The sequence below is a fragment of the Grampus griseus genome (assembly GCF_964374135.1).
Source record: "Grampus griseus genome assembly, chromosome: 21".
In the NCBI taxonomy this organism is placed as follows: Eukaryota; Metazoa; Chordata; class Mammalia; order Artiodactyla; family Delphinidae; genus Grampus; species Grampus griseus.
Genome location: NC_139015.1, coordinates 23,820,498 through 23,837,065, shown reverse-complemented (window position 1 = coordinate 23,837,065; position 16,568 = coordinate 23,820,498). Strand labels below are relative to the sequence as shown.

Sequence of the window (16,568 nt, the reverse complement as noted above, 5' to 3'; positions counted from 1 at the left end):
CCAAGTTTTGTTAAAACAAGCAACAAAATGTAAATTAATCTTGTGACTATAAATTTAGGAATGCCTTAGACATATACTTCAATGGTGTCACATCTACGAATTCCAAGAACTATATCTGCTTCTAATATAGTTAGAAGTTAATCTATGTACTCTAATCTATGTATAGTTAATCTATGTACTCTATAATATCATGCTTCATTCATTCATTCACTAACTCCAGATAGTTCCTGAGTGTCTACTATGTGCTGATCTTTGTGAAAGGGCTGGGGAGAAACTAATGGGAAGATCCAACATGACTCACGTTTCTCACAGTTCCTCTTATTTGAATTTCCGAATTTTGAGGCTGATGTAAAGCTTTCTACCTGGCTGCTCTTTCTTGGGACTCATTTTGTCAGATTCTCTCCAAATGGGAATCTTTATGCACAATGAGTTAATGATTTTTTGCTATTTTTGAACTTACTGAAATAATATGGTGTGAAGCACTGTGGGTTTATGCCAGTTGTCCCAGGGTGATTGTGATTAGAAGAAAAAAAGCACGGAGAACAGTGAGGAAAATGAGAGTCCTACAACCACCAGGTGGCATTTCTCATCACCTAGCTAATAAAGAGAATTCATGAAAACACTAGGGGAAAAAGGTTTTCTCAGCCGTTGCTTGACGAACAACCTGTGCTACAGTGAATCATCCCAAGAAATGAAGAGAATCGAATGGAGTCCACAGCCTGACATAATAAAAGACTTAATTCAACACTGAAAAGTGTTTCAGAACTGCATAAAACATTTAAAACTCCTCTAACACAATCCTTCTAGAATCAAACGCCCAGGAAAGGATTCAAGAAAGCAATCTTCCTAGTTTCTAAAAGCTTACTTTAAACCGTTCTAAATTAATAGAAAGCAGTCCTCAAGGAACCTGAGCCTAGTGACTTTCGCCATGCAAATATCTTCTTTCTCTGTACAGGTACTATTAATCTTTCTATATTATTCATACTGCTCCATACACCATTTATTGTTTGGTACTATTGCTTCTACTTTTATAGGTAAATATGAATCTAAACTCCTTTACTGGACTATGTGCTACTTTAGGGCAGAAACTATTTTAAACTTCTTTTGAGTCATTTGCTTTAGAAACCAGCATAGTGTCCTACTGTGGAGCACTGCCCGGCCCTACCACTCACTGCCTGTGTGGGAAAGTTACTTCTCACATTCTCAGCTTTCTCATCGAAATTCATTTATTCATTTACCCCATTACTTATGGAACCCTCACTATGTGCCAGGTACTGCTGTAGATTTTATAAACCAAATCAGCAAAGAATATTCTAGTGGGGACCCACAGGCAATAGACAAAGTGTATTCTTAATACGTTAAGTTAAACAGAGATAAGTGCTATTTTAAAAACAGGAAAGGAATATGAGGAAAGCTGAGAGCTGGGGGAGAGAGGTTAATTTGAAATTTTGAATATGGTGGCCCAGGAGGCCTAAAAAAAAAGCTAATATTTCAGCAGACTTGAGAAAAGTGAGGGATACACCATGTGAACTACCCAGGGGAAAATTATTCAGGGAGAGCGAAGAGTGGGAACAAAGCCCTAAAGTAGGAGCACGGTTGGCACCTTTGAAGAATATCAATGAAAACAAACAGTACAGCTAGAAGCCAGTGAATGAGGAGACAAGTAGCAGAGGATGAGGTCAAAGAGAAAATAAAGGCCAGATCATTTAAGGTATGTAGTGTCTGTCTTTATTTAGAGTGAAATGGTCTGCAACCGGAGGGTTCTGAGCAGGAGACATGATCTGTCTGACTTAACATTTTTGAAATATCACTCTGGATGCTGTATTGAAATAGACTAAGGAGGGTAAGAGTGAAAACAGACCAACCAGGAGACTGCTGTAATAGCCAGGTGAAAGGAGACGGTGGCTTGTACCAGGGTGGTAGCAGAGATCAAGAGAGAAGTGATCAGATTCTGTACATATTCTGAAGACCTCATGAGATTTCTTTACTGTTTAAATGTGGGGTAGACTGTAAGAGAAAAAGAAGGGTGGAAGAAAATTCCAAAAATCTTGGCCTGAGCACCAGAAGGATGCAGCTGCTACTAAATGAGATGGGGGAGATTGAGGGAAGAGCTGTTCTGGGGTGGAGAGAATATCAGGAAGTTAAGAATAGGTTACGTTCCAGATGCCTGTCAGGCATCGAAGTAGAGAGACATTGAATAGGCAGCTAACGTTTATGTAAGTGTGTGTGTGTGTGTGTGTGTGTGTGTGTGTGTGTATACATATATTAATCCATAAAACGATTAAAATAAAAAATAGTAATAATAACAGCAAATGTTCTAAAAAGGAGGGAGAGAAACTGAACCACTCATACATTGCTGGTATCAATTCAGGGTGAGGATATAAATTTGGGAGTTGTCAGCATATAGATTTTAGTTAAAACCATATGTTGGTTGAAATGACCAAGGAAGTAAGTACAGAGAGGAAAGAGAACAGGTCCAAAGACTAAGGTTTTAGGCATGCCAATGTTAAAAGGGCAGGGAGATGAAAAGAAATAAGCAGAGGAAACTGAGAAAGAAGAGATAATAAGGAAGGAAGAGAACCAGGGAGTGTGCTATCCTACTGGTATGAGAAGAACTGTTTCAAGAGGAAGGTAATGAAACTAGTGGGCAGTGGGGAGGGGCGACACAGGGGTAGGGGAGTGGGAGGTACAAACTACTGGGTGTTAAGACAGGCTCAAGGATGTATTGTACAACACAGGGAATAGAGCCAATATTTTGTAATAACTGTAAATAGAATGTAACCTTTAAAAATTATATTAAAAAAATTTTTTTAAAAGAAGAAAGTAATGAAGATATTTATGTTGCTGGATTGTTATGAGGGTTAACCAAGATAAAAACACTGACCCGGCTTCCCTGGTGGCGCAGTGGTTAAGAGTCCGCCTGCCGATGCAGGGGACACGGGTTCGTGCCCCGGTCCAGGAAGATTCCACATACCGTGGAGTGGCTGGGCCCATGAGCCATGGCCGCTGAGCCAGCGCATCCGGAGCCTGTGCTCCGCAACGGGAGAGGCCACAACAGTGAGAGGCCCACGTACCGCAAAAAAAAACAAAACAAAACACTGACCCAAGGCCAGTCCCATAGTTGGAGCTCAATTCACATTACTTTGATTCTCTTCCAATATATCCTTGCTAAGTGTTACATTCAAGTTTTTTGTTCTTTTGTTTTGTTTTATTGTAATATCTGCTCCAATCAAATCTTTATGAGAAGAGCTAAGAAAAAAGAAACTATATTTAAGATAGCTCTCAATAAGCACGCTTAATAAGAAATGAGGTTGAACTAGATAATCTATCAAAAGAATAACAAATAATTTCTAACACTTTTTTTTTTTGGTTTACTCACATAAGCCAGTTCCAATAGGTGACGAACCATACAATTCAATTTATTTAACATTGTTGAAATAACAAAATTATACAAATGGAGACCAGATTAGTGGTCACCAGGGGTTAGGGTTAGGGGTGATGGGAATGGTGGGTATGCCTGTAAAAGGACAGCTCCAGGGAGCCTATGGTAATGGAATAGTTCTGTATCTTTATTGCAATGGAAGTTATACAAACATACATATGAGATAAAACTGTATAGGAAAATATACATACATACCCATACACACTTATAAAACTAGTGAACTAAGAATAAACTGTAGCAATGTCATATACCTACTTGATACTATACTACAGTTATTCAAGATGTTACCACTGGGGAAACAGTACATAGGACATCCCTGTACATTTTTTTTTACAATTGCCTGTGAATCCATAATTTTTAAAAATAAAAAATAAAATGGTTGCCAATATTTTAAGTTTTTAAGCTCTTCGTATAAAATATGCCATTCATATAGAACACTTATGTAAAACTTTCCTGTTCTTTATAATTAGGAAACAAAGTGTGAGAACCAGAAAAAGTTTGCCAAGTCCTGCTCTATAGTATTCCTCAATAAATTACATGCCAAGCTTAGAAGGAAGTCAAGGTTAGAATTTTTTAAAAAAATCTTTCCCCTGCTTACATCATCCATTTGCCCTTTCACAGAGGAATCTTCAGCTTTTTGGCCATTCCCCAATCCTGGACTCTCCCTTGGTAAGAAAGTCATTTCAAGACATTGCACTTGGCAAAGCTTACCGATGGGAGTACTTCCTTTATGGAGCCCAAAGTTCTGAATGAACTTCTAAAATCATGTCCCCACTCAGAAATACAGTGAGCCTCATCCACAGCAATAAGTGTGATACCTGTAAAAAAAGAGAAATATGTAAATGGAGAAAATAAAGGTCAAAAAAAGTAATAAACGCATCTAAATCGTTACCACCATCTTCATTAGAATATATAAATATTACAGAAAGTAGTATAAATAATTCAAATCAAAGTATTTGGTTCATATAAAAATATAAGCTTAAATAACATCAGATAACACCAAAAATCATTATTGAAAATAGGCAAAGGGAGATATATGGATAAAAGGCATATGGATAAAAGAGAGAAATATATATTTTTCAAACAACGTATTTATTGAATTTTAACTTTCATCATTATCTCTCAGAGAAATTACTTACTATTACTTTGTCCTCAAAGCTATCACTCATTTGCAACGATAATGCCCTAAAAAAAAGAGCTGTTCTCTTTCTCTTTGGTAATACTTTCAATTTTATCTCATGGATTAGCTATCAAAAGAGATAGAGAGGCTTCCCTGGTGGCTCAGTAGTTAAGAAGCCTCCTGACAATACAGAGGACATGGGTTCGAGCCCTGGTCTGGGAAGATCCCATATTCCGTGGAGCAACTAAGCCTGTACACCACAACTACTGAGCCTGCACTCTAGAGCCTGTGAGCCACAACTACAACTACTGAGCCCGTGTGCCACAACTACTGAAGCCCGCGCACCTAGAGCCCGTGCTCTGCAACAAGAAGCCACTGCAATGAGAAGCCCGCGAACCGCAACGAAGAGTAGCCCCCGCTCACCACAACTAGAGAAAGCCCGTGAGCAGCAACGAAGACCCAACGCAGCCAAAAATAAATAAATACAGTAAAAACAACCAAAAAAAGAGAGATAGAAAGACTCAGCGTATTTCATACTAAGATTAAATGCATCACTGTCCGTGACTGATCACATATTACACTGCAGAGTTCCTCTGTAATGCCAGTTCTGGAAGACGGATGACATCCACGTTTTCTAATATAAAATGGTAAGGGAAGAACTAAATCTCATTATGTACAAAGTAGGTAAGAAGGAATGTACTTTGTTCTCTTCCCCTAGCAACGCCTCTACTCTGCCCTCACACCACACACCCACACTGAAACAGAATCAACAGTGTGTAGTAATGCATTTCAGAAAAGGGCTTTATTTTATAATCATTCACTAAAACGTCTTCAGATATTTCAAAGTAGTGACAGCAGTGCTTTTGCCCTCGATCACCAAATTAATACTTAAGACAAAAATAATATTTCCCTTCAATGGGGATGATCACTACTTGATGCTTATCTGAGAATTTATAATGTTCTGCCACTAGTGAGATGATTAAAAACATGTGCTCTAGAGTCAGACTACCTAGATGCATAACCTGGCTTACTATTTATATTACCTTAAGCATGTTACTTAAGCTTTCAAGTGTCAGTTTCCCACAAGCATAAGGTAGGTAATAAAAGTACCTAACATTTTTTAGTTATTCTGAAGATTAAATTAGATCATTCATGTAAAATGCTAAGATAGGGGCTGGCATAAAAGACAGCTCAATAAAAAAAAATAAGCTATTATTATTATAGTTATTAAATTCCCACTATGGGGCTTCCCTGGTGGCGCAGTGGTTGAGAGTCCGCCTGCCAATGCAGGGGACATGGGTTCGTGCCCCGGTCTGGGAAGATCCCACATGCAACGGGAGAGGCCACAACAGTGAGAGGCCCGCGTACCGAAAAAAAAAAAAAAAAAATTCCCACTATGTTCCAAACACTCTTCTAGGTATAAAATGATTAGTAAAATGCAATCCATGATTTTGAGAAGCTCATAATTCTAAAAGAGGAGGCAGACAGACAAGCAAATAATTACAATTCATTGAGATTACCAAGTACAATGAGTTGGAGAAGAAAAAGAAATAAAGAAAAAAAAGAAACCTACTAAATATGAACAAATACAGGTTGATCACATCAAATTTCTATTTCCTGAGTGGCTGGGACAAATTCAATGTTACCACTATACTTATTTGGGTTTAGAAACTACATGACCCAGATTTTAAATTAAATAAATTAAAACTAAGATGACAGCTCCTCCTTTATTTTAAAACCTTCCTTATAATTATAGGTTTGACTAGCTAATTTAAGAAGAATTTTTATTTATTTATCTATTTTTATTATTTTATGTATTTATTTATTTTTGGCTACATTGGGTCTTCGTTGCTGCATGTGGGTTTTCTCTAGTTGCAGCGAGCAGGGGCTACTCTTAGTTGTGGTACGCCGGCTTCTCATTGCGGTGGCTTCTCCTGTTGTGGAGCACGGGCTGTAGGCATGCGGGCTTCAGTAGTTGTGGCACATGCACTCAGAGTTGTGGCTCGCGGGCTCTAGAGTGCAGGCTCAGTAGTCGTGGCACATGGGCTTAGTTGCTCTGTGGCATGTGGAATCTTCCCGGACCAGGACTCGAACTTGTGTCCCCTGCATTGGCAGGCGGATTCTTAACCACTGCGCAACCAGAGAAGTCCAACTAACTAGCTTTTAATCGAGTTAAACTTTGCCATTCACAAGCAGCTGAGGCAAGCTTCTGCCAACTTCCACATTAAACGTGCAAGTCCAAGTGTCTGCCCAGGTCCAGGACATATTTCATTTTGGCACACCTGTCATTCAAGCCTACTTCCAAAGTTACAAGACAATTACAGGTGTGTTTGCTTTTAAGGTGTCTCTGTGTAAAATTCTGTTTGCTGCTTCTGTTATAAACCCATATTACTTAAATAATAACAAATCATAAAAATCATAAATCTGAATAGCTAAATGTCAAACTACTGTACAAATAAAATTCTGAGTATATTCCCTGCTGCAAGCGTTTTACAAATTCCTGCAAATAAAAGTTAAATAAAAGTATTTCAGAAAGAATTTATTCTATTTTGTTCAACATTGACAGTCAACCAAAAAGAGCATTTTCATCCATTTTATGCAGAGTACGCAGCTCTAATAACTGCAGTGTTCATAATTTAATCCTTTAGAAAAAAATTAAAATAGAGAAATAGAACTACCTGTCAAAAGGATCTAAGTAAATACTGGATTAACTCCACCACAGAAACAAAACAAATACTAAAATGGAGCAAAACATATTCAGACCACTATGGACATAGACCCTAACTTTTGCAGTAAAACCATGGAATTTATATATCTAGGGTTGTTGGGTTTAATCTAAAGTGAAATATTCATAAGAACTTCATACAACCTAATAGGACACACATCAAATTTGTTTTCCATTTAAGGCAAAAATATAACATGGCAACAGGGGAGTTTAACAGCTGATGGATGCAATTTTTGATAATATATTTAATCAAATGCTAATTTCTGCCCTCATTCTTTTGTTGATATTTAACACATATTAAAAGGTATTTGTTTTCACTATATTGTTAGAACAACTGTTAAATGCTTTCCTAGAGTTATATGCAAGTAACCATTAAATGAGACACTGCAATGTTAAAAAACTACCTGTTAGGAATTATTTTAATAGATAATTATAAAATGAGATCATATTACATTAGAAAGCAAAGACTGTTTGGTTCAGCTGAATGTTTGAAATATGCGCAATTACAATAGAAGCCATGACTGCAACTCTTGGATAGCTGAGCCTAACCATCAAGAAGCAAAAAACCAGGCTTCCCTGGTGGCGCAGTGGCTGAGAGTCCGCCTGCCGATGCAGGGGATGCAGGTTCGTGCCCCGGTCCGGGAAGATCTCACATGCTGCGGAGCGGCTAGGCCCGTGAGCCATGGCCGCTGAGCCTCCACAACAGTGAGAGGCCCGCGTAATGCAAAAAAAAAAAAAAAAAAAAAAAAAAAAGCAAAAAACTGACAGAAATGTTTTAATCACAAAAGAAAAAAAAATGATACCAGCTTTTAACTAATTCTATATTTACATTTTCTAGGACACAGGCTCTGACTATCTAATTTTTTAAATTAATCATATTCACTGATAGCAAATAATCAAAGGTACTGTGGTTTCTAACCTGACTACACATCAGAATAACCTGTGAAAAAAACTACAGATGCCACAGCCTCGAGCCAGGTGCATTAAATCACAATTTTCAAGATTTGAGGATCTGACATTTTTCTGAAGTTTGAAAGGTGATTCTCATGAACAACAAGGGCAGAGAACCACTACACTGACTTAATTTAGATTCAGAATATGAAAAAGAGGAAATGATAATTTCACAGAATCTAAGATTCAATATTTATTCAACAATACATTTAAATGCCTACTATGCGCCAGGCACTGCACTCGGGAAATATAAAGAAATAACAATGGCATTTTTCTCTGAAAAGCTTACAGTCTAGCAGAAGAAAACAGATATATAGACAGGTCATTACAATGCAGGACCCTAACCTCTATGGCAGAGCGAATTACAGGATACTTTGGGAAAGGACAGGAGAGACACCACGTTGAAGAGGCAGAAATTTCCTGGAGGAGATAAGGTTTGAAATAAACTTTAAGTAACATCCGGTATCCATTCATAAGCTTAACTTTAAAGAATACTTCAATTTAATAAATACTTATAAAGATTCTATCATACCACTTACCAATATTAGCCTGCAGTTGCTGGAGTAGGTCCAAGTTACTTGAACAGAATTCTGGAGTTATGTACACAATCCGGTATTTGCCTCTGTAAAAACAAACAAAGAAACAGGAAAGGAAATATAAAAACAATCACCCAATGAATACAACTGAAAACCGTAACACCTGATAATTTTTTAAATAGTATATTACGCCACTTATTAAAAACAAAATGAATGTTATATGTGTGTAGAGATGCACATATTCTGGTTCCTTGATTTCACTTCAATGCATCAAAACAAACGTGGGCAATACCAGCCAGGAAGTACTCAGCATAAGGTGCCATTAGAAGCCAGATTCTGATTTCCAGCAGTCTAGCCCCAAAACTACAGTGGCTTGAGTTAAATGATCAATCCTAGAGTAAACCTTTTTTATGTGTTAGCAATCCACCCATTATCCTACCCTTGACCCCCATCTCCATGATTAAATCCATAGCACCCATGTTTCTCCTGTGTACTCTGCTGTCTTGCCTACATCTTCTCGGGCCAGGGACAGACAGCATATGAAAGTCAAGTCAGTTAGGCTCTGTCCTAGAATTTGGGGGTCTAACCAAGAAACAACCACTCAGTCTCCAAGTGTCAAGACCTGTAACGTGTTAAAAGAAACAAAAAGAAGCTGCAGAGCAATCTATTTTGTAACTAGAAAAGCAGAGAATGCTCACCTCCTCAGAGAGAAGAATGAGGAATACACACAGAGGCTATGGATAAAAAGAAAGCCCTACTGTATTTTTAATACCCATTCCAGTCTCTTCCTGAGGGCTGGCTAATTTCTTTTCAGAGGAATCCACAAGACATTCCTGTATCCTTAATATAAAATTCAGTATTTGCTTAAACTAGTGTGACTGATTTCCATTCTGGGCAGATAGAATCCTAATTAAGACAATGTCTGCAATAAAGGTTAGGGCTAGGGCAAAATATGTATACAGTCTCTTTTCCATTCTACCAAATGAAGACATAGACCAAATTAAATAAAATGAAACAATGTTCTATATGAAAAGTCTATGAAATATTTAATCTACTGTGTGCTAGGCATGGTGCTTTCACTAGGAATTGGAACAAAACAATTAAGAACAGAACAGATATGCTTTTAATCTCATGAAATTAACTCAGTCTAGTTAACACAGGAAATCGTATAAATAATTAGTTCTGACGCCAGACTATTCAGGTTTGAATCTCAGTTCTACCTCTTACAAGCTAAGTGATCTTAGACAAGTACTTAACTTCGCTGTGCCTCAGTTTCTTCAGTGTGCCTCAGTTTCTTCAGTGTAAAACATTGATAAGAATTATAAAGACAGCTAATTCTTAGCTATCTAGATTCAAGGTAAACCCAATCAAATCCCAGCTGGCATTTTAGTTGAAAAGGTGATATTGAAATACTTATGGAAATACAAAGAACCCAGAATAGACCAAAAACAAAAAAAAATTTTGAAAGAACAAATGTGGAAGACTTGTACTACCTATTTCAAGGCTTATTACAAAGCTATAGTACTCAAGACACCAATCCAGGCAAACAGATTGATAGAACAGAAAATAAAGAGTGTAGCAATAAACCGACATATATTTAGTCAATTTATTTTTCACAAAGGTGCAAAAGAAATACAGTGCAGAAAGGACAGTCTTTTCAACAAATGGAGCTGGAAGAAGTGGATATGCCTATGCAAAAAAAAAAAGAATTGTAATCAATACCTGGTACAATATACAAAATGTACACAAAATGGGTCACAGATCTAAATGTAAAACATAAAACTGGGCTTCCCTGGTGGCGCAGTGGTTGAGAGTCCGCCTGCCGATGCAGGGGACACGGGTTCGTGCACCGGTCGGGGAAGATCCCACATGCCGCGGAGCGGCTGGGCCCGTAAGCCATGGCCGCTGAGCCTGCGCGTCCGGAGCCTGTGCTCCGCAACGGGAGAGGCCACAGCAGTGAGAGGCCCGCGTATCGCAAAAAATAAAAATAAAAAAAATAAAACTATAACATTTTTAGAAGGAAATAAAAAAGAAAATATTTGTGATCATGAGTGAGGCACCAAAAAGCAAAAGCAAAATCCATAAAACAACAAATTGACAAACTGGACGTTATAAAAATGAAAAAGTGATGCTCTTTAAAGGAACTGTTAAGAGAATGAAAAGAGAAATCATAAACTAAGAGATGTTTGACAACCATATACCAAATGAAGGATTTATATTCAGAAAATATAAATGACTATCAAAATTCATAAGAAAAAAACAAAAATAAGGAATAGGCAAAAGATGTAAATAAACACTTCCTCAAAGAAATAAGTATATGAAAAGATGCTCAACATCATTAGTCATTAAGGAAATGCAAATTAAAAACACACTGACATCCTACTAGAATGGCTAAAATTAAAGACTGGCCATATCAAGTGATGGCAGAGATGAGGAGGAACTGGAACTCTAAGACACTGCTGGTGGGAATGTGAAACAGTACAACCACTCTCAAAAACATCTGGCAGTTTCTCAAAAAGTTAACACAGAAGTATCATATGACTCAGCAATCCTACTCCTAGGCATGTACACAGAAGAACTGAAAACATATGTTCCCATAAAAACTTACACATAAATATTCATAGTACCATTATTCATAACAGCCAAAAAGTAGAAACAACCTAAATGTCCAGCACTGATGAATGAATATATAAAATATGAAATGTCTATACAATGGAATATTATTCATCCACAAAAAGAAATGAAGTACTGATAACATTACACTAAGTGAAAGAAGCCAGACACATTAAGGCCACATCCTGTATGAGCCCATTTATATGAAATGTCCAAAACAGGCAAATCATTGAGACAGAAAGATTAGTGACGGAAAGGAAGTGAAGGAGGGGACAATAGGGAGTGACTCCTTCATGACATGGAGGTTTTGGGGGTGGGTTCTGAAAATGTTCTGGAATTAGATAGTGGTGATGGTTGTACAACACTGTGAATGTATTAAAAGCCACTGAACTGTACACTTTGAAAATAATTAAAATGGTGAATATTATATTATGTAGATTTACCTCAATTAGAATAAAAAGGTTAAACATATATCCACTACGTGACCCAGTCATTCCACTCCTTGGTTTATACCGATGACATGAGAATATATGTCCGTACAAAAATTTGTATACACTGGGACTTCCCTGGTGGCACAGTGGTTAAAAATCCGTCTGCCAACGCAGGGGGCACGGGTTTGAGCCCTGGTCCGAGAAGATCCCACATGCCACGGAGCAACTAAGTCCGTGCGCCACAACTACTGAGCCTGAGCTCTAGAGCCCGCGAGCCACAACTACTGAGCCCACGTGCCACAACTACTGAAGCCCATGCACCTAGAGCCTGTGCTTCTCAACAAGAGAAGCCACCACAATGAGAAGCCCGCGCGCCAAAACGAAGAGTAGCCCCCGCTCACCACAACTAGAGAAAGCCCGTGCACAGCAACAAAGACCCAAAGCAGCCAAAAATAAAATTAAAAATAAAAAGAAAGAAATAAAATAAGGGCTTCCCTGGTGGCGCAGTGGTTGAGAGTCCGCCTGCCGACGCAGGGGACGCAGGTTCATGCCCCGGTCTGGGAAGATCCCACATGCCGTGGAGCGGCTGGGCCCGTGAGCCATGGCCGCTGAGCCTGCTCGTCCGGAGCCTGTGCTCCACAACGGGAGAGGCCAGAGCAGTGAGAGGCCCACGTACCGCAAAAAAAAAAAACAAAAAAAAAAGAAATAAAATAAAAAGATATATAGGAATGTTCATAGCAGATTTATTAGTAATTTTCGAAAACTAGAAGTGGCTTAAGTGTCCATCAATAAGGAAATGAAAACACAACTGTGGTAATTTCATATAATAAAATACCACTGATTTTTTTTTTAACTACTCATACATGCAAGAACATGGGGAACTGTCAAAACATGATGCTGAAGGAAAGAAATCTTAAAAGAGTTCCCATTGTATGACTTCATTTATATGAAGTTCTATAACAGACAAAAAAAAAGCATTGTAGAAAAACTTAAAACACTGGTTCACTTTAGGATGGTGAATAGAAGGACAGACTGGGATGGAACATGAAGGAACTCTCTGGAGTAACAGTAATATTCTACATCTGGCTAGAAGTTTAGGTTACATATTTGTATGCATTTATTAAAACTCAGTAAATGTATGTGTATGTGAATGTGTATTAATATATATGCATATACATGTTAATACATATATACACACACTTCTGTGTGCCTGAGACATTATTCTTGTTAGGAATTATGTCATGACAGGATTGGTGGGGTAAGAGACCTAGAAACCAGTCCCCACTCAGCCATTAATTCATTAGGTGACTTTGGGCAAATTCTTTTCTCTGGGCCTCAGTTTCCTCATATGTGAAATGAGACAATACTAGATACTCTCCAAGTTCTCTTCCAAAACAAAATTTTACAATTCTATCATAATAATGCTAGCCTTCCAGTCCAAGAACTGAACATAACAGATTTCTTTGAGTTTGAAAGATTTTAAAATTAACAGTTCCATAAATACACTATAAAAAGGAAGTATATTTTTAAATTATAGATATTTTGCCCATGCATTAAATAAAAATTTTTTGTGTACAAAATTTTCCCACATACCACAGACACTTGACCACACGATCAGAAATCATATAAATTACTTACAATTTAATATCCTCTAGAACATTTTTTGACTGTGCTGATCCAAGAAAGCAAGCTGGAATGTTGGACATTCTGTAAGAAGAAAAACAAATATTCTGGAACCATGTGCACACTACAAATATCAACTTCATTTTTAAGTGAGAAAGAACAAAGAAATATAATGATGTACATCCTTCTCCTTTGCAATCTCTTTTTGTAACTCACTAATTTGATAAATAAATTCCTTCAAAGGCTGTATTAGAAGACTGGCTGTTAAGGTGGGTTTCCCAAAAAGATTGCAGGCTCAGATTAAAGAAATTTAAAATTTTTCACAACTAAAAACTACACTTCCATGTATATACTTCACACTAGGCTAAAGAAGGGTAACCAAAAGAGAAAAGAATTTTGTGATATGTAGTGTAAACTGGCATAAAATTTGCTTTTTAAAAATTTTTTTCGGGGCCATCTGGCAGCCTTGGATTACAGAGAACTCAAGAAAGTATACAAGCTCTTCCACTAAAGTGTCATTTATTACTAATAAAGACAAAGCAACACTTTTAGCAATGCGTTACTGCGAACTAGATTTTAACATACATGATAAATCAAATATTTCCTTCACAGGAAGAAAAAAAAAGGGTGGTAATGTGGCAATGAAAGCATTACTCACTCAAGCTGGAGCACCTGGTCTTCCATCAAAGAAATAAGGGGAGAGATGACAAGGCCAATCCCGCCTACATAAACAGGTGGATACTGGAAGCACAAACTCTTTCCATACCCTTAAAATAAAAATAATACATTCAGACAAATAAAACTAAATCCTTAGTACTTTGATTTCTTTTTACGATATACTTGTATGAGATGAACAGTCACTACTAATGTGCTACCTTCCTAAGAGTTAATTCATGCATAAATTTGAGCATCTACCCTCAGCTCACTCTCTTCTATATTTCACACCATTTGTATACATATTTGTATTTTGAGAGTTTGTGGAAAGACTAAGCATGTCAAAACCTTGAAGTTTTATTTTTTAAAGGATTAGATTATTTGCTTAAGTACAACTTACCAGTTGCCATGACAACAACATTATCTCTTCTTTCTTCCAATACAGAATGAATTACTTTCCACTGAACCCTGGAGGATGAAAAGCAAAAAGCTGCTCTGTTTTACTAACAAGAAACCCAAGGGACAAGTTGAAATCCATTTAATTTTTTCACTTCCTCCAGAATTTTGTTTACATTTTTGAGCTTCAATAAAAATATAAGAACCCTGGAACTTGAAAACAAAAGCCCCATTTGACCAACCTCCCATTCAAGCTGACTGAACAACTAGGACTTCTGTTCATATGTGTATTAAATTTTATTACATATAGCTAAAGTATAACATAAATTCAGCTTCATCCTAGATATCCAACAGAGTCACTGATTTAAAATAAATAAGAGAAATGCTCTAGGTGAAAAGATTGACTAAGAAGGGAAATGAGGGAACTTTCTGGAGTGATTGTAATGTTCCATATTTTTAAAAGGGTTTAGGTTACATGTACACTTAAGATTTGCAAATGTTAAACACCTAAGGTTTAACCATTTCTTTGTATGTAAATTTTAGCTCAAAAGTTTAAAAATTAAATAAATAAATATTTAACTATAGTTAATGATTTACATGCTAAAGTAATTAGGGGGAAGTGTAAGGATGTCTACAATTTACCTTGAGATGCATTTTAAAAATTGAATGGATTAAAAAGTGGATAGAGAGAAAATCAATATATAATAAAGCAAGTATAATAAAATGTTAACAGTGAATTAATGGTGAATATACAGGCATTCATAGTAAAAAAAAAAAAAACAACTCTAATGTATCTTTGAAATTTCTTTTAATAAAATGTTGAGGGAAAATCAACTGGAAAGGTGATCTTAAATTCACTGATATGTACATTTATGTGCATTTTTCTATGTGTAGGACATAGTTTAATTTTTTTTTAGTTTTTAAGATCAAAAGGAAAAATGAAAGAAATGCTTCCATGGATTAAATTTTAAATTCCCCAAATAGAAAAAATACAGTCTAGAGTTACATTCTTATTAGTTTTATTCAACTTTACTTGTTCTTCATCTCATTTGTATTCCTCTCATTTTAATACTTATAAATGTGCCCCCTTGGATGTAAATACCTTTGAATATGTTAAAACTGATATGATTATCACTGTTTTTCAAACTATTGTCTAATGAATTTCTATTACAACAACATGCTTTGGACAATGAGATGCACAGACAGGCACACAGATACATATATAATAAAATACAAGTCAGCATTAAATTAATTTATTAATGTCTCTACCCAGAACTCTCTATAGTAAGGAAAACCATTTTCCCCACTTATAAAAACAATCTGCAGATATGAATTTTACATAAATATTACTTCAAAATAATTCTGTAGTCACTTAGAAAAAATACAGTATGGCATGTATAAACTATAATGAAGTTGTGCTTTTACTGTTAAATGGATGGATTATTTGCCTTTTTTCCTTTGTGAAGAAAACAGTAAATATGCAACTTAATTAACTGAGATTATACTCACGGCTTAAAACTAGAATGGCCAAAGTAGGTCTTGAGGCAATTAATTTGCTTTGCAGTAGGTCCTGGTAACCAACAGTCTTAAAATAAAACAGACATTTACATTAAAATAGAAGTACACAAAGTGAGAGGGAGTAAGTTGTATTTCACTGACTTCTTTTAAAGAATATAGTGGTAGGTACCAAAGGTCACTGTTGTCTTTTAAATCCACCCAATTTTGTCCTCTGAGTACCAGTCATGACTCCAGGTAAATCCTTTGATTAGTTACCTAATACTAAGGATTAGAACTTTGTTGTGATTCAGTTTGCCAGCCCCGTAAAAAAACAATGTTTTGGAATTTGCTATACTTTCAAAAACTAACATTTAGAGCCAACAAGGGCAAGCAAAACGCCAATCCAAATTTTATAATACAACCAACTTCTAATCAATAGTAAGCAGAAATCACATACTGTCACAAATAAAATCTATAGATAAAACAAGATCTTCATTTTAATTACCATTCCACCAAATCTTTGACCAAAATTCCAACTGCAGAGCAGAATGGAATGACATTAATTTTACCCCACTGATTT

The 16,568-nt window shown here is 36.5% G+C and overlaps 1 protein-coding gene across 5 annotated transcripts in view; it reads right to left on the bottom strand.

Annotated features, from left to right (window-relative positions):
• WRN (WRN RecQ like helicase) overlaps positions 1-16,568 on the bottom strand; it is a 138,221-nt gene that overhangs the window by 61,714 nt on the left and 59,939 nt on the right. For all 5 annotated transcript variants that reach the window (XM_082680305.1, XM_082680307.1, XM_082680306.1 and 2 more), the window contains exons 12-17: positions 16,001-16,076; positions 14,496-14,563; positions 14,100-14,208; positions 13,457-13,525; positions 8,778-8,860; positions 4,154-4,260 (exon numbers count right to left, since the gene is read on the bottom strand). In XM_082680305.1, coding sequence (XP_082536431.1) covers positions 4,154-4,260; positions 8,778-8,860; positions 13,457-13,525; positions 14,100-14,208; positions 14,496-14,563; positions 16,001-16,076 — 512 coding nt within the window. The remainder of the gene's footprint in view (positions 1-4,153; positions 4,261-8,777; positions 8,861-13,456; positions 13,526-14,099; positions 14,209-14,495; positions 14,564-16,000; positions 16,077-16,568) is intronic.